The sequence below is a fragment of the Acinonyx jubatus genome, chromosome B2 (assembly GCF_027475565.1).
Source record: "Acinonyx jubatus isolate Ajub_Pintada_27869175 chromosome B2, VMU_Ajub_asm_v1.0, whole genome shotgun sequence".
Taxonomy (NCBI): domain Eukaryota; kingdom Metazoa; phylum Chordata; class Mammalia; order Carnivora; family Felidae; genus Acinonyx; species Acinonyx jubatus.
This window is the reverse complement of record NC_069385.1, coordinates 53,899,491-53,923,547: the sequence shown is the minus strand read 5'-3', so window position 1 is coordinate 53,923,547 and position 24,057 is coordinate 53,899,491. Positions and strand designations below refer to the sequence as shown.

Below are 24,057 nucleotides of genomic sequence, written 5' to 3'. Positions count from 1 at the left end.
AGCACCTACTGTGATTCAGGCTGCACCTACTGTGATTCAAGCTGCAGCGCATTGATAGGAAGATGGAAAGTAACAGTCTGTCTTGCGGAGACTTTCTTCTATGAGCTGCACCCAGGAGAGTCCCAAGTTTCTACACCTTAGATCCGAGGGCCCTGTGGCCTGCAACACCTTTGAATGAGCAGAAGCCTGCACGCACTTCGGCTTTAGGCTCCCCTTGGACCTGGTGGGCGGCAAGCGCCCCAGCCCCTCCCGCCTACTCTGGATCTTGTAGCTGCTGTTGCCACTGAACCAATCATGCCAGAAAGTCATCATGATGATTTCAGAACTGCATTGTGATTTATGCAAAGCGCGCCGATAATTACAGCCGGGCGCACAGAACACAGGACGAACATGCTGCGGGTGTGTGCGCGCGTGTTGTGCCTTTTGCCAGGACTGGATGATGGTGGTGGTGGTGGTGGTGGTGGTGTGTGTGTGTGTGTGTGTGTGTGTGTGCGCGCGCGCGCGCGCGCCCACGTTTCTATTCACTGGACTCCTGGATACCCTGCTTGATTAGGGACTGGTGACAGGAAAAAGAGGGAGGCATTCCCATTTTGATTTTGAGACAATTTGATGAGCCTCGGGAGTATTTTCCAGAAGTTTTTATGCCTACAAATGAGCCAGCAGGGCAAGAATGTCGGGGAATAGAGGAAGAGGTAGTTTGGACCCTCCGAGAGCCATAGTCCTACCTCCAAGCGACCCCTCCCAAAAAGCAGTTTCTAGGTCGCCTTCTTGCCACAGAATCCTAAGGCTTTGCCCCAGGGACAGGCCCAGGTCTAGTCTTTGACATTGGACTTCATCTTCGCCTGAGATGCAGTACTGTACTTGGATCTTGTTCTTTGTCCTTAACGAAGCGCCCCACTCTGCGTCCACATGATAGTGACGGTGGTGGCGGCGGCTGCAGAGGCAGCGGCGGCGGGACAAGTGGGTCCCTGGCAGGAGCCAGAACCCCAGGCTCCAAAACCGAGCATCGGACAATAACTGTGTTTCTCAAACGACGCCTGGAAATCACTTCCCTTTCTGGGCGCGGAGTTAAAGTTTGTACCATTTCGCGTGCGTGGCCAGTACGCTGCCCAATTTGGCTGTCAAAAATTTTAATTTCTTTTCCATTCTCCTCAAAAATACCCTCAGGTTTATGGTTTAGTCCCACGATTCCCTAATCTCGTCCCAATACAAAAAAAAAAAAAAAAAAGCCAAGGAGGGTTAATTTGGGAAATAGTCGTCTCCTGGCTTGCTTTTTCCGGGTGTCCCCAGCTCCCGAGCCCCGGAGGCTGTACGACCCTGGCAAGGACGCGGGCTCTCGTGCGTGTGGGGTGCGCAGGCCGGGGGTCCAGGCCCCGCAAAGGCTGCTGCGGAAAGTTGCAGTCACGTGCTGCGGCTTCCTGCAGGAGCGCACAGCCTGTGCCCGCCGGGCGGAGGAGCTGCTGCGCCCTCCGAGGGCTCGGGGGACGCAAGCATTCACACACACAAACTCTGATCGAAAGCCCGGGTTGACCCTGAGTCTGAAGAAAGTGCAGTTGGGGGAAGGCAGGCAGAATTTCGGAGAGCGGGTCTCAGTGCTCCTCCCCCACCCCACCCCCCACCAGCAAAAGCGCCGCGGAGGGCGGGAGAGCAGGAGGTGTGACCCCTGACCCCTAGCCGGCCCACGCCCGGAGGACCGGCGGGCAAGCTCTTGTTCGACAAGTTCAAGCTGCTGGGAGAGCTTAAATAAGAATTAATCTCTTGGAGATTGGGGATCACCTCTCCCTAGGCGTGCGCTCTCCCAGAGCGGCGCAGGGACCAGGGCGTGAGAGAGCACTGCAGTCGGGGGGGGGGGGCGGGGAAGGCAGGCGGGAGGACTGGGGGTGTAAGGCGGAAGAAGCTCCCCAGAATCCCTGGAAGCTACTCGGCAAGGGGGGGGGGGCAGCGAAGCCTGCTAGGGTAAGTTCTGTCCTGCAGCCGCTCCAGTGCAGATAATGGAGGCGACAGGAGCCTCGCTGTGCTCCGGATCGGCTTTGCTTTGGGAAGCGGGCGCACCCTCCCCAAGGCTGGTGCCCAAGCGGACCCCGCGAAGGCCGCAGGAACGCCGAGCCTTTAGCAGACTCCATCCCAGGCCCCAAGTCCGCACACAGAGTCCTCAGCTACAACTTTCTGTAGATAGTTGCAAAATGAATAATTACTCACCTCGGACCAGATCCAAGTTTTACCCAACAGAAAGGGCACGGGACCAAGAATGAACCAACTCACATGGCCATATCCGGTGCGCACAATCACACAAACACACAGCCACCCAGTTTCTTCCACGAATCTGTCTGGCGCTCTGGAGAGAAGGGGGAAAGCGTTTTGAGAATGCTCCATTTCCCCTCCCCTTCCCCTTGCCATGAAATATAATAATTCATTTTTATTACAAGAGCAGCACCGTCCTCACCATCACGCACGCACAGAGCCACACTCCCATATTCACACTCTAACTCGGCAGCTCCGACAGCGCCTGCATTTTCTTTGGGAGCCGCTTGGAGGTTCATTAATATCATTAGCATTTAACCCCCTCCCTCTTCCCATCCCCTCCCCGCACATGGCTGACGTCAGACCCCGCCAGGAGTTGGGGGAAAAGCTAAGTGGGCCAGGGACGCCCTATTCCCCTCCCCGCGGCTGCCTGTCAGAGCGCTTCTGGAGATATTACAGGGGACCCAGCCCGCAGCGACAAGCACAAAGTCACGGGGTAATGAACTTCGGGGACCCTTTGCCGCTCAGTGCGCGGCTCTCCCCGGAAACTGGGACCCGGCTGCCTGTTCCCTCGGAAGACTTCCCAGCAATCTAGTTTCCCACTCCGCTCTCTGGTTTGGGCAGCGCCGAGCCCATCTGCCTGAGACTGCGGTTGTGTTTTCCTTCTTTCCTTAAAAGAGCAGCGGTCTGTAGAGATCTGGCCACACTCTGCATGCCTAATGTAGAAGGAGAAATTGAAGACTGAGAGACAGGGATGGGGAAAGAGTGGGATCTTGTCCTTTTTGCTCCGTAGGAAGACCATTTTCGTGTCTCCGTCTCTGTCCTTCACTATTCCTCTCTCGCTGTCCTCCTCCCTTCTTCCTCGATCTGCCCGTCCGTCTCTCCGTTTGTCTGTCCATGCGTGTGTCCATACCAAGCAACATTCCCAGCAGCTGCGGTTTTGCAAGAGCCGGGAAGAAACTTGAGGATGCTTAAATTCCCACTGTGGAACGAATTCTGAGCGCCCAGGGAGCAGCGCAGCGCGCAACCGACACCCACCTGTCCGGCCCGAGAGCCTGCAGGCTGGAGGGCGGCTGGAGAGCTGCGGCGCCCGGCGGCGAGGCGGGCGCTGCCGGCCGGGACTCGGGCAGCGCCCACCAACCGCTCCGCCCCGGGACAGCCAGCATGAGCAAGCCGGCCGGATCAACAAGTGGGTACCTTTCGGGCCGCCGCGGGGCTCAGGCGCGCAGCCTGGGGTGGGCGGGAGAGGAGTCCGGGGAGATCCTGCCCCGAACGCTGCGGCTCCGAGCCCGGGAAAGGGACTCCGGCGGCGTGTGCGCTTTGGCCCAGCTGCTTGTAGCCCGTGAGTCGGGATGTTTCGTGGTGAGGGAAGAATTTCGTTACCTCTGGATTGCTTGATTTCTCACCCCCCCCCCCCCCCGGTTTGGTGGGAAGGTTGAGACCCATGCAGCCCGCCAGTCCCGCTAGTCGCATCCGCTTAGAGACCAGGTGCGGGGAAAGGGGAGGGGGGGAGTGTCGACGGGGGGCGGGAACTAGGCCGCAGCTCCAGGCTGCAGCACAATAACACGCTCGCTCAAAACTCCGAGCTCCAGCGCGCAAAAGCAACTCTGCGCAAAGCGGATTTGAAAGGAATGCTTTGCACCCCGTTTCTAGTTATTTCAAATAATCCTGCAAACTGGGAAGCAGAAACAATTTAAAAGTCACATTTTCCTTAATCCTAAATCCGCGTAGGTCATAACTGGGGAATTTAAAGTATGGCGAACCGCTCTAGCAAAGAGGGGACCAAATCCCTAATCCCAAGGATTTTTCGAGCGGGAGCTCGGCAGAGGCAGGAGTGTGCGGCCTGTTCCCTTCGCGCGCTTCTCTCCTCCCTCAAACTTGCCTAGCTGGTAGCTCCCCGTCAGAATGTCGAGCCGTGGCTGATCTCTAACCAACCCCAGACGCCAGAGTGGGGGGCTCCGTGTCTGTGTGTGTGAGGGCATCTGCTCTCCCGGTGCCTGCGGAACCCGAGAATGTGGAGGCCCGAGCCGGCGCTGGGCGGGCGTTGTCGCAAGGCTCGGATCTCCCGGGGGGCATTTCAGTTCCCGCCTTCCGGTGGCCCAGGGCTGCCTTTTCCGGGGCCCAAGACTGGAGGTAGCCCCCCGCTGCAGTCCCTACGTCCCGGAGATCTCCCGCCGCCCTTGTTGTCTTTGCCTATAGCATTTTTGCGGCTCCTTGCTTTCCTCAAACACCCCCTCCCCTCACGCCCTCATTGTCTTGAGTCTTTGAAAGTTGGGAGAATCCAAGATACTTCTGAGAACTGATGATGAAGTCCCACTTCAGTGACAAGCAATTCACTTTATCCGTTCGCTTTGGTTTGGGTGTTGCCGTTTTAAAAATGCAAGTGAAGTGAACGTGAACAATAAAGAGAAACGGAGAGATGTTTAGAACCAGGGCAGAGGGAAGAGAGCAGGAAACTTTGCCGCCGCACAAATCAGAGCCGACCCTTGCGGAGGCCTGGCGTTTCCAGTTAGCCTCCGGCCTACGCTGGCCCTTGCTGCTCCAATTTCTGGGAAGCGAGGCGGCCTGGCTTTTTGTGGCCCAGGTTCTGGAGTGTGAGGTCCTCCCCTGGAGGGGCAGAAGGAAACCTTTTCTGCAGCATTCCGAGCCTCTAATGCAAAAACAGAAGCCAGCGGGCTTCGGCAGGCCTCCTGGCTACTTCGCCCTGAGACAGGCCCTCGCCTTCTTCCCTAGAAGTAAGGAGCCTCGGACTCGTTCGCCCACTTGGGGTGAGGAGTCGGCGGGGTTGATGCGTGTTGGGGTGGCGGGGGGCGCCTGAAAAGCGAGGCCTCGGAACAGGGGGAAGGGGCAGGCGCCAAGCTCGGTTCGCTGGGGGCCCGCACCCGCGGACTGGCACCTAGGTGAACCGCCCGGACTCAGAAAGAACGGATGAGTGACACGCTGGGGAAACTTGGGAGCTTTCCAACTTCCCAAGGGCCCGAGTTCGGCCTCGGAAGCCTGAGACCCGGCGCGGGTTCGGCCGCAGCTGTTATAGTTTCTCAGGCCCGCAGGAAGGCGGCCCCCGCCCGCGGCGCCGCTGCATCCCGGCCTTCTCCAGACAGGTGGCGGCAGCCGGGCCCGAGACCTGCGGCCCTCGGGCCCCGGGCGGCAAGGAGGTCGGCGCGCAGCGGGCGAGGTCAGGACCGAGCCGGGCCGCGAGGTCTGCGGCCCCCGCCTCGCTCGGTTTCGCACAGCTGGAGGGCAGAGCGATGTCACCCGGGAGCCCCGCCTGGGTGGTAACAAGACCCCGGCCAGTCACCCCTGCAGCCCAGACTAACTTCTTTCAACAGCCTCTGATGGTAATTACAGTAATCGAAGCTGCCATATATCTTTAGGCAATTATGACACACAAAAAGCCCCGAGGGGACCCCCTGGCGAGGGAAGTTAAGAACGGTTTTCCAGCCTCAGGAAACTCCCGCCTGCCTCACGTCGGAGCTCGCTCGGTTTGCTAAATGAGAGGAGCTTTGCAACGGGGTCAACCAGCTTGTCTCGTGACCCCAAGTCACCTTTACGTGGCTGGGTGGCGGAGTCTGAGGCGCAGACCCGCTATGCCCCGGAATTTTCGCGTCCCTCCCTCCTGTGCCCCGCCCCGGGCGAGTACGCCTGCCTCTAATCTGCCCCAGGAGCCGTGACTCGGAGGTCTGCTCCGTGGCAGGGCCGACCCGCAGCTGTGGAGGCCCCGAGGGGCGACTGTCGAGGAGCCCCGCACCCCGCCCCAGCTGGAGGAGAGTCACCCACCCTGCACTGCTCCTCCCTGCGTCCCATGGGTTTCTCCAGAGATGTGCGTCCCTGTCCTCTGTCTGGATGGGAAGCGGGGGGAAAAGAAAGCCCACCACTGCTCCTCCTGCGCGCTCATCTTGGCATCATCAAAACTGCTACCGGGAAGAAGACAGCTGGGGCGACAAGATTGCTGAACCCCAAACATGGACCCCCGCTCAGCCAGAGGGCGTGTGTCATGCTGGGAACGATGGTTGCAAAATATGGAAACCAAGTTTACTGTTTCTAGCATGAGTGCGACACAGCAGAGCTCGCGTCCCCGGTTGCTGGGCGGCTGTGAGTTCCTTTGGGCGCACTGACAGGCCCAAGGGGGTGAGGGACAAGACCCGCTGTGGCGTCGCCTGGAGCTCTCCAGCCCCTTCCTCCCCCCAGCACAACCTCTCCTCCCACCGTACTGGAAAGGGGGCGTCGAGGCGGTGGTCGCCTCGCCGCGCGCCTCCCCCACCGGCCTTTGTCGCCGTCTGAATTCCCATGCTACTCTTTTTGACGGGTCACTGGTGGCTGTATAGGCAGGTGCTATGGCGGGGTTGTAATTACCCAGGCCGAGCTTGGTCGTTCCCGAACCCCCACCCCCACCCTGGCCGCCGGCGCTTTCCCTAAGTCCCTCCTTCCCGGCCCCCTCCTAGGCCTTGGTCAGGGGTTCGCGCCTACCAGGACGCCTCAAAATCCACGAGCAAGTTTCCACTTCTGAGACCTCAGCGGCCCTTCCCGACGTGGGGCCCACGCCTTCTCTATTCCCCTGGCGGGGTTGTTCTGACTCGCTTCTCTGCACCCCAGCCTGATAGCGTTCCCGAACCTGAGCGCCCCAGGGAGCAACTGTCGAGTTTCATCGAGGCGGAGGCATCTCGGCCCCAGACTGGAGGCCTTTAGTCGAGTAGCGACTTGAAAATTTAATGTAAAGAAGTTAATTATTACTATCGTTGTTACTACCAAAATGTTAACACTTTAATACTTTGTGGGAGGAAAGATTTCTAAGTCCCTATAAATCTCTTCAGGCTTGTTGGACTCTTGAACCTTAGAGAAAATAGTTCCTTCTCTTCTGAATTTTGGGATACAACCCTCTCCCTAACATTCCTCCAACGTCCATGGCCACCCCAGGCTTGAGGAGATTCCAGGGAAAGTTCTCTTAAACCAGGCGACTGTCGAGGCCAATAAGGGTGGAGGACAGTCTAGAGAAACCAGCTACATCCTTTAAAATATCAGCCTCCCACAGTGGTGGAAAACAGGCAGGAAGGGACCCAACCGAGATCTAGTGTGAGGAGACAGGTCTTTGAGGAAGAAGAACTTGGGGAGTGGAGGGAGAAGGGGGTGGCTGTCCCGCGCTAACCTGCTAAGGGATCGCACACGCGTCTCTCTCTCTCTCTCTCTCTCTCTCTCTCTCTCTCTCTCTCTCTCTCGTTTGCCCAGCCCGGTCCTAGTTACTTTGGGGGGAAAATGTTCTTTTCCTAAAAGAAATAATTTCTCAAAAGCGATCCACTAAGCATTTTTTAAAATAGGTAAAGCGAAAGTTGGGCAATTACCACTACCCTTATTATCATTAATAATCCTAGTATTAGCATTACAATAATAATCCTAATAATAACAACCGCCCGGCAGCTCAGAGAAAACTCGATTGCCTTCCAGCTGCCATCCCCGGTTCCAGCCGTGTTTGTTTTTCTTCTTTCCCCTTTTACATTTCAAGTTTGTCTCCTCGCGCGCTAACAACTTTCTCTGTTTAATGCGAGAGCGGGGGAGGGACGCGGCCAAACTTTCCGCGGAGCAGAAAGGCAGCGGCGGCCGTGCTGCCGCCCCGGCCTGCTGTAATCTTTTATTCCAAAATGGGTCTCAGCGATTAGAAGAGACCCAAATACATGTAGCGGTGCATGAATAATGCTCATTGTAGGAAACTGACACTTGCTCAAGGAAAAAAAGTTTGGCTATAAAATCACTTCATTATTTGCTTTTACCGCAGCTTCGGTGCTAATCCCTTCAGAGGTCAGATTGCTTAGCATCTCTCTCTCCCGCTCCCCTTTCCTCCCTCTTCTCCGCCCTCCTCTCCCTCTCGCCCCTTCCCCCCTTCCCTGTCTTTCCTGCGATTTCAGGCCGTATTTTAGATATCCCCTGTAAAGTGTGCGGCGACCGCAGCTCGGGGAAACACTACGGGGTCTACGCCTGCGACGGCTGCTCGGGGTTTTTCAAACGGAGTATCCGAAGGAATAGGACGTATGTCTGCAAGTCTGGAAACCAGGTACCTCGGCCAGGGCTGCACCGCCCGGCTTCCGTCTGCTGCCTCCCCTTTCTTTGTTTGTGCCAAGGCCTCCTCCGAGTTTCCAGGCTGCTGGGGAGAGACCAAGCTCTGACCTCTCCCTTCCTCTCCCTCCTTCCCGCCTCAACGCTCAGAGGCCCTTCCGCGTGGGAAAGGCGGGAAGAGCTAAGGGAAGATACAGAGTTTGCAGGGGAAAATCTGAAATCCCGGCTCCTCCCTACACACACACACACACACACACACACACACACGTCCCACTTTTTGCAATCCTTTGACACACTTTGACACAGGGTATGGCCCACACCCAGTGGCTTTGAAGCCAGAGAAGGGGACCTAAGGAACTTCAGAATCTAAACCACAAGTGCAATCTGGAGAAAGGCTGTGTTCTGTTGCCTGCACCCCACCCACATTCCTAGCAGCACCCAAGCTCAGTGACCTGACCACTGCCTGCCATGGTAGAAGGAAAAGGCACAAGGCATCTCAGTCAAGGTTGCCCCCCAAAGTGAGCATGATCATTTGGAACACGGAGGGCTTGCCCTGTGAAGGGCTGTGTCCTTTCAACTTCAGAGTAGCAGGACTGCTCTGGTAGTGGTCAGTGGGGCTTCAGCACCCATGTGACTTTAGCTAGGCGGAGTCACAGGAAAGGCAGAGTGCACAGGAAAAGAAGACTCTCAAGGAAGAGGTAAATTGGATCCTCTCCAAGACTCCCATGTCTTCTCTTTCTCTGCTTAGAAGATGTGCCTGGTTGGTTGTGTTTTGGTCTTGAGCAAGCAGAACTGTCTCAGAGAGACAAGGGGGTTAGAGCATGGGCTGAGAGTGAGCCAAAGCTTCCAGAAAGAGCAAGTAGGACCCCCTGACTCAGTTCCCAGCTCAGCAATAGGCTCATTTCAAGGAGATCAGCCTTTTGGCCCCACACTTTGCCTTCTCCTCAGCCAGGCACACAGACCCTCAGCACAGAGCCACCACTTTGACTCCCAAGAAGATCCTGGAGAAAGTATTAGTCAGAAGTCATCCTTTGGTAACCAAAATGGTAAAACATCTTCACTAATTAATATTTATATATGTGTATACCTACACAAATATTGTCTGCTGCTAGTGAATTATTCTATTTCTAAAGCTATGTCTGCTCATATTAATTTCCAATAGATTTGGATTATCAACAAAAACATGATGATATTTACATTTGGATAAGTTATTTGGAACTCCAGCCCTGTTACCTGTTTAATTGGGTACAGAGCTCTGTATCAGTTTCTAGCTCACCATATGGACACATCACATTATACACATGCAGGGCTGTATCCCTGTAGCCCCGCAGGAATATGAGATTACTGTGGGTCCTCAGATTTGAGCAGGCTTCTACTTAAATTACCTTTTAATTTTATGCAATGCACAGAATTGGGGAATCAAAATCTCAGATGTTATGCCTGATATTTTCAAAGGGGTTGGCTATCAATTCAAACATATTGATGTCAGTCCAAGTCCTTGTAAAGGACTGATAATAGACTCATCAGGCTTGGTGTCCTCTCCTTACAGAGAGAATAAATGGGCTGAGCTCAAGCACTCATCTTTCTCTCAAGCTTCAGATATTTATATACATATGATCTGATTTCAAGACACTCTTAAGAACAAATGAAGGCTTCGATTTTGCATTAGCTTGTTTATCAGAATACTAGGAAGATGACATTTGAGGATAGATATATGTCTGCATTTAATAACAAGTTCTCTAAACCTCTTTACATTGAGCTATTACACTGGCCCTCAAAGATGCCCTAAAGAATTCACTTAGAAAGCAAAGATTATTTCCTTTATCTCTTTTATTCTAAGATTAGATAAATAATATTCTAATTTATTGTTAACAGTAATTAAAACATATGGAAATTATTATGAACCTCTGCCCCACCTTTATTGTAAATATTACCTCAACATATTTTAAATCAGAAGGGTGGGATCTCATAAAAAAGTATATTCAAGTGTGTTATTTTTTCCTAAGGGCTATTTCAGAAAGTGTGCATACTCCAAATTTATTTTATGAAGCAAAATAAAATGCATTTATTATATTCTCTTTCTTCCCACTGTACATGTAACAGTAGCAAGTCGTATAAACACAGGAGAGCACCAAACTTATTCTGTATTTTTGGTGTATAAAATGCATATGTAGCTGTGACTATATGTATCTATGTATAAGTTCCCTCAGTAATAACACCTAACACTGAATGAACACTGAAGTTCCATTAGAAACTTTCTCTGTAAATTTCCTCTTCTTTAAAAAAATTTTTTAATCTTTATTTATTTTTGAGAGAGAGAGAGAGAGAGAGAGCAAGCGGGGGAGGAACAGAAAGAGGGAGACACAGAATCCGAAGCAGGCTTCAGGCTCCAAGCTGTCAGCACAGAGCCCGATGGCATTCGAACTCACAAACCGTGAGATCATGACCTGAGCTGAAGTTGGTCGCTTAACTGACTGAGCCACCCAGGCGCCCCTGTAAATTTCCTCTTCTAATAGCCAATAGTTTCCCAGAAAGTGTCATTAGTTAAAACATTTATTTTCTCGTGCATCTCAAATAAATATTTGTAAGTCAGTAATTAGCTCTTTTTTTCCCCCAGTTATAATGCCAATTTTCTCAGTCCATATTATTGTTTTGTCAGACAGTCCATCACATTATCTTTCTGGTCATATTTACATAGTGGGCATCTGTAGATTTTGCCTAGGCCTTGGACTCTTCCTTTCCCATCCTCACCTCTGTAGGTCTTGCCCTCCTAATCACTCTGGCTTCTGCCTCACTTTCCAGGAATGGCTTTGTTTCCATGAATCTGTGCTGAGGCAAGTCTTTAAGACAAGTTTCACATGCTGGTTATAAGAATAGCTTCAGGTACAAAGGCAAGAGTAAGGAAACAGCATAGTGAAGAATAAGTGGGAGAGATTTATCTGACAGAAAGTAACAGAAAGAGGTAGACTCTGGACATAGCGGCGATCCCGACCAGCATGCCTGCTCCCAGCCCAGCTCTGACGCCTCCGCCTCTGGGCCAGGTCGCTGTCTTCGGTACTGAAAAGTGTCGCTCCTGCTGCACCACCTCCGCGCCTGGAAGAAGTTCCCCTCTAGAGCTCCTTCCAGCACAGCAGTCGGGCAACTAGGCGCTGGGACCCTTCACCTGCTTTGAGAAGGACTTTTCTTCCTTGTCCACTTTCGTAGGCTCAGGGGCTGTTCCTTTTGAAGTAGCCCCTGGAATCCCAGCCCTCTCTCTGCCTGGCCCTGCTCATGCCCAAGACCTTTAAGTCTGGTGGACCCAGGCTTGCAGCTCCTAGGTCCGTGGCGGGGTCCGTTCCCGCCTCCACGTTTCCCTCCACCTGGCGCCGGCTTCGCGTCTCCAGTCTAAAGGCCCTGGGGCCGCTGACCTCCTGCGCTCTGTTCCAGGGAGGCTGCCCGGTGGACAAGACGCACAGAAACCAGTGCAGGGCGTGTCGGCTGAAGAAGTGTTTGGAAGTCAACATGAACAAAGATGGTAATCAGTACCGCTTTTTATCGCTCTAATGTTGGTTGACTAGTAAGCAAATTACATGTACAGAAAATACGTGGCACTCCAATGAATGTAAATCATCTCCCCAGCACATCTTTCCAGATGCTGGGAATTGGCCTCGGACTTTCAGTCATATCCTTCCGTCTCTCTGCATGAATCCCCCACCCGCTATGGAACTCTCCCCCCTGTCCCTATCCTATGGAACTCTCCAAGTATGGCCCATGGCCACACTGGAAACTTGTGCCCCATAACCACCCCCACGGAGACCGCGATGCCGGGAGCCCCAGTCTGCTGGGCACACACGCGCGGTATTTCCTGCTTCACATCCTAATACCTCTTCTAGCCTCTCTTTGCAGCTCTTTTGTGGCCACTTCTAAGCCTGTTAGTCTCCCGCAGAATCTCGCAGTCTGGATAGACTTCGAGGGTGGAGATCGTGGGGACTGGGGCACTGTGTCGGAGGAGGGAGGGCAGAGACGCAAGCACTCGGAATTTCAAGCCCTTGTTTGCTAATTCAAGATTCCAAAATCAGGATGGCCATTGTGGCGATCTGGGCTTTTTCTGGGCCTTCTCTCGGTTTTACAAAGAGAGGCTGGAGAGGCAGGGTGATGCCTGGGGGTGCCTCTGACACCCAACTCCCAGAAGGCTCTTAAACGCGCGCAGCAAGAACTAGGCAGTAAGATGCTTCTTGCGCAAAGAGCTTAGTCCAAGTGCGTGCCCGGTGGTGTCCTGGCGAGGGCGCCCCAGGCCTGGCCAGGGTTGCGGGGGGGGGGGGGGTCCTGGCCGAAAGGGAGGAATGGGGTCTCAGGATAGGATGCTGAGAGGACTTTGCCTTGGCGACAGGCCGGGCTGGGTGGCAGCACCAGGAGGCACAGCGCCCACTGGGGAGTGATCCTTCCTCCGCGGCACAGGAAGCAGGAGGGAGCGTCCAACCTGTTGAACTTGTGTATTGACAAGTTGTCAAGCTCTGCGAACGGAAGATTGCCCTGAATTAATTTGTTTGTTTAAACTGTTGGCGGTAATTGTCACATCTCCCTTGCCTTCCTCCAGCACACTCCAAGACGGGCGCTCCCTCTTTCCATCCCACAGTGTGTCCCGGGCTCGGGCTCGGGTCTTTTTCTCCTGACGCCCTAGGAGGCCAAAAGCCATTTCGGCGGGGGTGGAGGTGGGGGAGCAGGAAAAGTGTGCAGGGACGCTGTGCCTGGCTGGGTGCAATGCTCCCTCTCCCTTTTGTCGCATACAAGGGTATCTACTCCTGCCCAGAAGGTTTCTGGTTTCCCTGAGACCACCCTGGGTGGGAAAGAGTCCTGAACCCACAGAGAGCACACCTAGTCTTGCTTGAGGCGTGGCCATTATCAGACACTTGGGGCCCGGCTCCTCTTCTCAGCCTCAGCTCTCTAATGCCTCCAGTGTAAGACATTGTCAGAGCGTCCTCCGCGCACACATTCCCTCTCCCTCCCTCTCTTCACCTCTCTAGTGACCTTGCCTGCCCAGATGGGGCATTTGGCCCGGGAGAGCGGCAGCGGCTAAGTGTTGTCCGGTCTTTGATCCCTGGGCATTCGTCCATCTGTCTGTCTCTGCAGCGGTGCAGCATGAGCGGGGGCCTCGGACGTCCACCATTCGCAAGCAGGTGGCTCTCTACTTCCGTGGACATAAGGAAGAGAACGGGGCGGCTGCGCACTTCCCCTCCGCAGCGCTGCCCGCGCCAGCCTTCTTCACCGCAGTCACGCAGCTGGAGCCGCATGGTTTGGAGCTGGCCGCCGTGTCCGCCACCCCGGAGCGGCAGACTCTCGTGAGTCTGGCTCAGCCAACGCCCAAGGTTCGTGTCCCTGCTGGACTCGGGGAGTCTGGTGCCTAGCTGAGGGAGGAGAAGGGCCTGCCCATCTCTTCTGAGCGGGGAGGGGTCAAGCAAAAGATAGACCTGGCCACGGTGCGGTGCCGAGTCAGGCTCTGCAGGGAGCTGTAGGCCCCCTCCCTACTTTTCCCTGTTCAGCCAGGAGTGCTCAAATTTTAGTGGGCAGTAAAGTCACTCTCTGAGATGGCTACAAATGTGGACTCCCTGGCCCATTCCCCATAGAGTCTGTTTCTGCAAATTTGAGGTGGGGCCCAGGAACCTGCACCTGTTAAAAAAAAAAAAAAAAAAAAAAAAAAAAAAAAAAAAAAAGCCCTTGGTGTGGAGCCCTGACTGAACAACCTAGGTATTTCTGGAGACCAGAAGAGCACTTCTGTTTCTAGCAAAAAGGAGTTGGCTACCGCTAGTAGAAAAGAGTCCCTGAGTTGCAGATCTCAGGGATCTGTTTCCTTGGGCAAAGCTGTGGGTCTCTAATGCAACAACAATGTGTGGAGCTCACCCTGTTAGGACAGTTTGAGGAATCTGGCTTCAGTTTCCACTCTCCCTTCCCTCTTTTCTGAGATGCATGTATTTATATCACGACTGAGTCTCTACTTAGCAGGGCCACAGCCTGAACCATTTCAAAAGGCTGCCACCTAGGGACTGCCTCCCAGGCTTCCAGCTGGTACCTACCCAAAGCACCCACTCCAGGCCGAGAAGGGGAGGGCCAGCTGCAGCCCCACTCTGCAAGGAAGCCAAACACCTGGGCACACACACAAGCACAATATTTAATATTGCTTTCTTACCCTTGATGTGTATAATAAGCTTGGGAAAGTAGTGTTATGAATATGTTGTCAGTTATGAATGGGAATGCTCTGTGAATGATTAAGATGTCTAATTGAAATATTTCCATAATATACTAATCCTTTCTAAAAATACTCATATGCATATTTGTGTTTGGGATGCCTATTAATTTATACTTTTTTCACATCTATTTTTATTTACACAAATGCAAGCAGCTCTTGTCTAAATTGGGAGACAGGCCCGGCACTTTGCTCAGCCTGAGGAAAACTTGCCACAGGGGACAGAAAAACCAGATGCCCCTCTGGAAGGAATGGGCCCCCAAAGACTGGAAATGGGCCTTTCCCAGAGGTTATTTCTCAAAGTCTATAGATACAGATGTTTGTTTTTTATCTACCAATGGCAACTGCATGTTTCAGCAGAACACCCAAATTCCTGTCTCCTTCCCTGTTCTAATTAGAAAATTAAAAGATTGGCTCTTCTTGCAAAGCTGTGGTTTCCTCACTCCCTGGTGTTTCTCTTTCTTCCCTGCTTAGTACCCCCATGAAGTGAATGGGACCCCAATGTATCTGTATGAAGTGGCCACAGAGTCAGTGTGTGAATCAGCTGCCAGGCTTCTGTTTATGAGCATCAAGTGGGCTAAGAGTGTACCAGCTTTCTCCACTCTATCTTTGCAGGACCAGGTATGACCAAGAGGGTACTGAGCTCTCGGGGAAGGGGGGTGGGTAAAAAACAACAGTCATCAGCCTTATGAAACTGGAGGTTATCTGGATAAATCACGAAGGCCAGCCATCCTTTCCTAGCAGCAATGGGAAAACGATTTTTACTAGCTTCCTACTGTGGGTTCAAAATATCTAGCTATGGAACCCTTACTAAGAGATGCAATTATGTTATTTCAGGAAAGTTAGATCTGGGCTATGAAAAACAAATATAGAAGAACATCTCTCTCCCTCTCTCTCTGTTTAATTGAATCACAAATTTTTGAAATCTTAATGATATTTAAAATTGCTAATAAAACGATGTTTCTTAAGAATATTGGACCTGAGAGAAATAGATGATGAGAGTATTCCCCTGTAATATTTTCAGGGCTAGTCTTAGTATTTTATGTCCCAGAGCTTTATATTTTCCATTGTGATACAGCCTTGACTCCTAATTTATCAGCATGTACAGTTAAAGGGTACACTGCATACTCTAGGCTAGGATCTCCCTTGATTCTTTAAGTACTTTTAGAGGTTTTGTAAACACATGGGCATTGTGCATAATTCTGCAGTTGTAAATGACATTCAGAGGGAGAAAGAGTATGTGCTGCTAAAAATTACATTGTAACAAAAGCCAGAAATTTTGTTGTTAGGAATATCAGAAATAGCTTCTGCTGGAATTTTTCTAATCTTGAGGGGAAAAAAGAAAATGAAGTGTTCATAATAACTATTGGCTGTTACCCAGACATTCATGGAAATTAATGACAAACTTCCCAAAAGCTAATAAGTAGTTTTAAAAGCAAATGGTTTATTTATTTAATTCATTTTATACCTAATTAAAGCATGATAGTGCCCTTTAATATGAAGCATCCTTCCTACAGACAGACCTAGCAATGTGCTCAAAACATTTAATCTTCTAGCATGGGATGTTCTTTCTTTCCATAGCCTGGACTTTCAGACATGGTCAGAATTAGATATTGTTTACCTTGCATTTTTAAAGTATTATTTTCTGTACTTAATGCAATAAAACTAAAAATAAAGCATTTTCAAAATTAAACCTTTGGTCTTATTGTGATTTTGGTTACAAGCCTTCACAATTCAGCTCTTAGCTCTCAAAAGGAAATCCCTTCACATAAATCATCCAGAATTGGCTGGTTTTTGAGAGATTTTTCAAAAACAGATTTTTTCAAAATGGTTAGGTTCTATCTTTGACCAGGTTTACTGGCTGACTCTAACCATTTGCTGTGTGTGTGTATGTGTGTTTGTGTGTGTGTGTGTGTGTGTGTGTGTGTGTGTGTGTGGACGTGTGTGTGCACGTGCATGTGTGCACACTGGCTATTTTTTCTCAAAACAGGTATCTGTATACTCTTTAATACAAACAAAATTTACTTACTGTCTGCCACTTAGCCCTTCAGTGGAAACCCTTCAACAACAAGCAAACTGCAATGGAGTGGAATCCAGTATATTAATTTGGAAAAGGAGCCAGATTTTCATTTTAAATATTCAGTAGCACATTTTCTTAGAATGAAAATGACAAGCACCTTGATGCTGTCCACTTATGAGTCTCAGAAAAATCAGGCAGTGAGATGAGGTAAACTCAGCAAAACCCGATTAACATAATTACACCCTGATTTCCCTGCATGCCTCTTGGGAATTAGTGATTTCTCCTTGCTCCCTGCCCAGCCCCCCAACCTTGTAGGAAGATGGGGGCCCAGATCTGCACGCTTAGTCTATAATCCTCGACCCTGATAATATCAGTATTTTATATGAAAGGGATCACCTGCTGAGCTGCTGGTGGCATTTCATAGAGCCTGGATCTCTGGAGAAGATTCTAGGTGGTCAGGAATGAATGGATGCAAGGAAATGAAGGGTAAACCCCTTTCCAGAGGAAGCAAAGTTTGGGGAATTGGAATGGCTGACTCTCAGATGCATGTGCTTATCTATAGGCACCTTTTCAAAAAAGAAAATATGGAAAAGAAAAGAAAGCTAGAATATTCAGGGGAAAAATTACCAAGACAGGCATTTAAAACACTTTTTAAAATAATGGAAATTTACATATTGAAATTGTTTATAAATTTATAAATTACACACTATATTATATTATACATCTATTGTATGACAGCTGATGCTTTTGGAAGATGCTTGGAGAGAACTGTTTGTTCTAGGAATAGCACAATGGGCCATTCCGGTTGATGCTAACACTCTACTGGCTGTATCTGGTAAGAATTGCACAATTTAATGACTTTGTTGTAGAAATTACCATAAAAATACATTACTGAAAAAAGAACAACATGTAAAGAATAACAAATTCCTGCTGAACAATAGAGTATACCTGTCATTTATAAATCTATATTTAAATGCAAATAATGTTGTTTTGTTGTATTCATGACTGCTTGCATTGTTATTTAAATGCAAATTACTGTGTTTGTTATCATCCAAGAGAAGATTTTATATTAACTTTCATACAATATAGCCAGTTTACACGGAATCAGATATCTTAGAGTGACAATTGAATAGATATTGATATGCAGAATTCTGTCAAAAATCAATATTAAATCATGAAAATGCCTTCATATTAGAGCATTTATTCCATATTTCTATTCTAGGCATGAATGGTGACAACACAGATTCCCAGAAGCTGAACAAGATCATATCTGAAATACAAGCTTTACAAGAGGTGGTGGCTCGGTTTAGACAACTCCGGTTAGATGCTACCGAATTTGCCTGTCTAAAATGCATCGTCACTTTCAAAGCTGGTAGGCAGACGCCAACCCCTGTCTCTTCTCCTTCCACAGTTTTGCCACCTCCCTAATTCTGCCACCTCAAAGTCCAGACTGATCATTGCAAAAAGAGGTGATGGTTTTTAAGGGAGCTGATACTCTTAGGCTGGCCCCATTCTCGACAGTGGGGACCCTACTGTTCTCCTGCTAGCCATCCATGTCCAGAGAGCTGCTTTCCCATCTGCATTTCCTGTGTCGCTTATCACAGTTTCCTGGTCTTCATTTCTAGTTCCTACACACAGTGGTTCTGAACTGAGAAGTTTCCGGAATGCTGCTGCCATCGCAGCCCTTCAAGATGAGGCTCAGCTAACCCTCAACAGCTACATCCATACCAGGTGACTCTTGTTTTCCTTGAACGTGCACTTAAGAAAATTGCTTCCATTGTGAATGTGTGAGCAGGCAGTAATAAGCCAGTTCAGACCCTGTGACTAATCATCCTGTTGCCAGCCAGTTAATTTAGCTAGAATCTGTGTCCTCACCTATTGCACAGGATGGGTGAGAGGAGCAGATAAGATTAGATTATCCAAATGAAAGCATTGCCAGACCCTTTATGGCTGTCCTGGCTGAACAAGTTGATCCATCAAAACATTTGAACACATTTGTGTGAATGGACCCTGATATGGGAAAGGTCAAAAATGAAGGCCAAAGTGGTATATTAGTTGATATATTAGAGAGTGGTCACATCATCCTTGAGAGGCCATCTTTAGCCCCATCATGATTGCTGTTTGGCTTTGTTGACTGGTATCCACTGAGTTCTGTTGAGTCATAGCAACTTCTGGCCAAGCAGGGCCCACTGGCAGAGAATATTCTTGGCTAGTTGTAGGACCTCTCAGCCACTGGAGCTCCAGCAGTACTCCTCCTGGCACCAATGGACAAGTCCACCAAGAGTTATAGACTTTCTGATTCCATTTTAAGATGAAAAAAAAAAAAAGGCTTTTAAAGAGTTGGTGGAATCCTGCTAGCTTCCTAAGTTAGGACTGTGGTAAATGTAAGGTTAGAAAAGAGTTGCTACTGTTGTTTATTCTTCGATTGACCTTGAAAGGAAGCCCATGCAAACCTGTCTTGATCATCTCAACATCACCCATAGACTCTCTGCTAGGAGTAACTACATTGAGAGGGTAGAGGCAGTTAATGTCTCTCTCACCTAAGGGGTCGGCGAAATACCAAGTCACCTGTATTCACTGGGGGTGATACCACTTCTGCTATGATCTGCTTATTTCTATTATAAATCCTGTTTTGAAAACTAATGAATAAAACCGTTCCTTGTCCATGGAATATCAGTGAACCTGTGCTGAGTGATAGTACATGTGTATATGTCTTTCAAATTGAAGTGCCATGGTTTTAAACATTTAAATCCATGTTAAATTTCAGAATGTATAGTAAGCACTTAATATTTGTTCAAAATTATAATATGGAACAGTACATAATTTGGGCACTACCCCCCCCACCCCACTAAAAACAAACTTGTATGTCATATCTGACCTCTGACATCTATAGTCATTGAGGCATAAAGAACATTACACTGAAAAGAATGTGATATCCACTTACTGATTCAGTCAAGCATTTGCTGAGTACTCTGCTACGTGAGGGGCTCCTGGTGAGCACTGTGGGACACTAGAAAGAAAAAGACACTTTCCCTTATCATTGCGTGAAGTAGGCAGAAGTGATCATTCAATTGAGGGCAGAGAAGAGAGAAAAAGCAAAGTGTGGAGTGGGAGGGATGAATTCTAGTTGCTAAGGAAAGTCTGGAAAGGCTGGGTGGTGGAGGAGATGACATGTGAGCTGCTCCTTGAATGGCAGGACTTCAGCTCCTTGAAGGGCTGCAGGGACAGCCAGTAGAGGGACTGGTAGAGGTGCCATGGGAGGTGCCAGCAAAGAGGAAGGGGAGCCTGAGAGGGCCTGGTGCACCAGAAGCTTCTCCTAGGGAGACCTGAGAGAGCTAAACCACAAATTAACAGAAGTCTATTTTAGGAAAATGACAAGTATATTACTTCTACCCCAGCCTCAAAACAAGGAAATTATTAATTGAAAGAACACAACTGCTTTGACATGGAATTTTGTTCATTAAATGTTTATTTATTTTGAGAGTGGGGAGGGACAGAGAGAGAGAGAGAGAGAGACAGAGAGAGAGAGAGAATCCCAAGCAGGCTCTGTGCTGTCAGCACAGAGCCCAACGTGGGGCTCGATCTCACAAACCATGAGATCATGACCTGAGCCGAAATCAAGAGTCAAACACTTAACTGACTGGGCCACGCAGGTGCCCCTATATTCTAAAAATTAATGTTGATTAGTCAGACTCTCTCAATGTCTCTGCCTGTCTGTCTGTCTGTCTGTCTCTCTCTCTCACACACACACACACAAACACACACATTGTTATTGTTTCTAGGTAGTACAGTACTCGACATCTAACAGACAATTAATTCTTGTTGACTATCCAGTCCTTTCCTAAGTAGGAAATGAAAGGAGTGGGTAAGTAGGTGAGTGGATTTTCTACTTGCAGAAAATCAAGAGTTAATGGTCTATGGATTCCCCCAAATCTATCCTTTCTGAAAGTTACTATTTCCCACAGTGGTTCCTCACTGTAGGAAACTTCCAGCATGTTGGGTGAGTGCTGCAGACATGGCAGAGGCTTGTCTAGGCAGCCCCTGCGTATGCAATGCAGGGTTCTTGCTGCTCGGCCTGACCCTGGGAGCTGTTGAAGAGAGTAAATGACCAAGGGGGAAGGGAGATGGGGGTCTTGGGGATTACTTTCCAGGAAACATAGAAGATATTTTGAGCAAGGAGAATAAGTGATGGGATTAGGGTATTTTAAAAAATGTAGCTAAGCTCCACCATTTCCATACCACATTATTAAATGTGGTCTGGTGGTCCTTGCCCCTGGGTGATTATGAAGGTGAGCAGTGAAGGAGCCAATTGGGGTCCTCAGAGGCTCAGAAAGAATGATGAGCCTCGAATCAGGTGGAAGAGAGGGACTCCTGGGTACCCAAAGCTAACAGACAGCCATGACAATTTCTCCCCTGGATTCTATTTGCAGGTTGGAGTGATTGGTCAGTTAAATGCAGTGTTCAGCTACCTAGCTCCTATAAAGGAATTTTGATATCTGTCAGTTTCTAGCACCTTGTGGCCAGGGGTTAGACCCAGCTTGGGTACAGACAGGTGTCCCTGGAGCTCAGTCCTCCAGGTGATTTGTTGTAGTGGAGGGAGACCTCCCTGTAAAGTATGTGGATGCCTGATTCCAAACAAGTGACTGAAGAAATATCAGGGCTACAGTGAGGAAGTGGCTTACAGGCATCTAAAGGCAGCAGAAAATCGAACTTGCACATCTGAGCACAGACGCATGTTGGACATCAAGAGAGGAAATTGTTAAGCAATTTCTCACATCTTTAATTATATGCCAATTTCATTGACATGAAAGTTGGGTGGCACTGCCACCCAACAGAACTTAGTCTTTAATTTGCAGTGTAATAAGGATGGAATTATTCCTGAGAGTGACTAAGTATAATGCCTGAATAATAATTTGGAGAATTGCTTCGAGAAGGAAACCATTTTATTTGAGGGAACTCGCCTGATGAGGGAGCCTTGAGAATCAGAAAATGTGAATGTTATCGCTACTTTTATCATCAACACCATGGTTATTTTCGACACTGGCAACCTTTAGTGTATTATTTGACCTACACTTAGCACTATATTTCTTTAAAAAATTTTTTTTAAATGTTTATTTATTTTTGAGAGAAAGACAGACAGAGCCGAGTGGGGGAGGGGCAGGGGGAGAGGGAGACACAGAATCTGAAGCAGGCTCCAGGCTCCGAGCCCGACACGGGGCTCAAACTTACGAACAGTGAGATCATGACCTGAGCCAAAGTCGGAGGCTTAACCGACTGAGCCACCTGGGCACCCCAGTAACTGTATTTCTTAAACTTACCTGTTCTCCAAATGAAATGCAAACCCTTTGCTAATGTAAAGACAGTGATTTTGGCAGCATCATTTATGTTCTTCATGCCTCAAGTATTCAACCCACACAACAGGGCCAGTAGCACCTGCGTAGGTCTCTGTCGCAGGGAGAGTGTGGTATTAAAGAGGCCCAATCAGGAAATTATGCTGAAGATGGTGTGCGTTCACGTATGAGATGCGAATTCCCATGAGTCGTCGCTCTTACCTTGCTGTCATGGCTTCTCCTATTCCAGATATCCCACTCAACCCTGTCGCTTTGGAAAACTCCTGTTGCTTTTGCCAGCTTTACGTTCTATTAGTCCGTCAACGATAGAAGAAGTGTTTTTCAAAAAAACCATCGGCAACGTGCCAATTACAAGACTGCTTTCAGATATGTACAAATCCAGTGACATCTAAGCTCTGAGTCCCCACTTTTCAGGATGGGACAGTATCTGATGAACTTCTACCCACGGAGAATAAGCCTCAACTAACAAACCCTTCAGGAAGCATAAACCTGGGAATGTGTAGCCTTCAGGAAAAAAAAAAATGCCAGTTGACACAAAACAGTTCCAGTCGCTTTGACCTGTTGCCTCGGCCAGGATAGGGCAGCCTGGGAAGGAAAGGGGTTGTCACAGGACCACCTGAGCAGAGCCACGCCCTGGGAAGGGGGGCTATAGTAGGGAGGTTGCCACAGGCCATGCCATTCTGCTTCTTACCTGGAAGATCAGGCTGAACTCTCAAAAGCTGAAACATCGGTAGAACTTTCTTTTCCTTTTTAGCAGATAATGTTGGGTAACCAGATATAGTTCTGTATATAACATCAGACAGCAGCCTTCAGAACTATTTTATGTTGGAGAAATTATTTTAAAAATAATGGTTAGGTCTTAAATCAAAAGTTTTATCAAAAGTTTTTCTTCTATTGTAATACATCATGAAGTGGCCTTCAGAAACGAGTTAGTGAATGAAAGGTAGCTTATGCCGTGAGACTTGCTTTTCTCTATCTTTTTTCTTTCCTTTCTCTTTCTTTTGTTTTTCTCCTTCTGCTTCCCCTCCTTCCCCTTCTTCCCCTCTCCCCCCTCTTCTCTTTGATACCATAGGCCAGGCAACCTTGTCAAAGGAATTGGTGGACGAAAAGGAGACTCTCACCAAGACTTCAGGTTGGATAACATCTCAAAAATAGAAGAGCTTTACTAAAAGAATGCAAATTGAGGGAGGATGAATTAAAACAGCCAAACCAAATAAAGTGGAGATGGATGATGAGGCAGATTGCTGTCCCGTTAACAAAGTGCTGCGACCAAAGGCAATGGGGGTCCGAACTCGTGTTTCAGTCAGTCGCACCAGAGAGTAAATGAACAGAGACATGATGCCAGAAGGAACCCCAAGGAGATGGAGGCTAAAAGCTTTCTTGATCGATCCGTTGCTAATAGCCTGAGACTCTTCAATGCCTTTCAGAAAACCGGTTTCTAGTAAAGCCTTGAATGCGCATGCACGCATACATGCACACACACACACACACACACACACACCGTCCTACACTATAAGCTGCTCCTTTGGTATGAATCTATACTTATGGAAATGTAGAAACAAACATTTTAAAATAGCTGCTGTACTTTTCACATTTTGATTTATTAGGTACTAGCACTGAGGAAAAATATTCAGCACTTGGACTATCATAGGATGAGTAAAACTTTTCTTGTACAAAGTGAATTAACTGATTTGTGAAGTTAAAAGGTTGTACTCATTGTATTTACAAAGAATAAAAATATATTGGATTTAAAGGAACTCTACCTGATTTCTTAGCCTCCCTCCCTTGGCTGGTTCTCACCCACCAGAGAAAAGGTGGCAGCAGCAGCTTGTGTAAAAACTGAAGCTCAGAGCACTCCAGCCTGAAGAACCGAACCACAAAGGCAATTTCCTTTTTACAGTGAATCCCATTTGTAAAATGATGAATAAAGAAATAAAACATAAGATTCTGTTCTCTGAAGCTCTCAAATGTAATTGCATCTGTTAGGAAAATTGCTGTGTGAAGAAGAAAGAGGCCGATTAGCAGAGTCTTCATTCACTCGCTCCTCTCTCTTGCCAACATTTCAGTCCTGACCAGGAGCTTGAAATCATTTAGTGATCAAAAAGATAAAGTGTGACGATCTACATTGGTGAGTAAGATGTGGAAGGAGCAGTAGAAAGTGCGTTCAGATGTTCCCAGCA

The 24,057-nt window shown here is 49.0% G+C and overlaps 1 protein-coding gene across 1 annotated transcript; it reads left to right on the top strand.

Annotated features, from left to right (window-relative positions):
- Positions 1–2,218: 2,218 nt before the first annotated feature.
- NR2E1 (nuclear receptor subfamily 2 group E member 1) lies at positions 2,219–23,822 on the top strand. The gene is made up of 9 exons (XM_027057146.2): positions 2,219–3,430; positions 8,139–8,284; positions 11,713–11,800; positions 13,396–13,631; positions 14,981–15,127; positions 17,265–17,361; positions 17,749–17,898; positions 18,152–18,257; positions 22,107–23,822. Exons 1-9 carry the CDS (start codon positions 3,406–3,408, stop codon positions 22,267–22,269), a joined length of 1,158 nt encoding a protein of 385 aa, XP_026912947.1. The 5' UTR covers positions 2,219–3,405; the 3' UTR covers positions 22,270–23,822.
- The last annotated feature ends 235 nt before the right edge of the window (positions 23,823–24,057 follow it).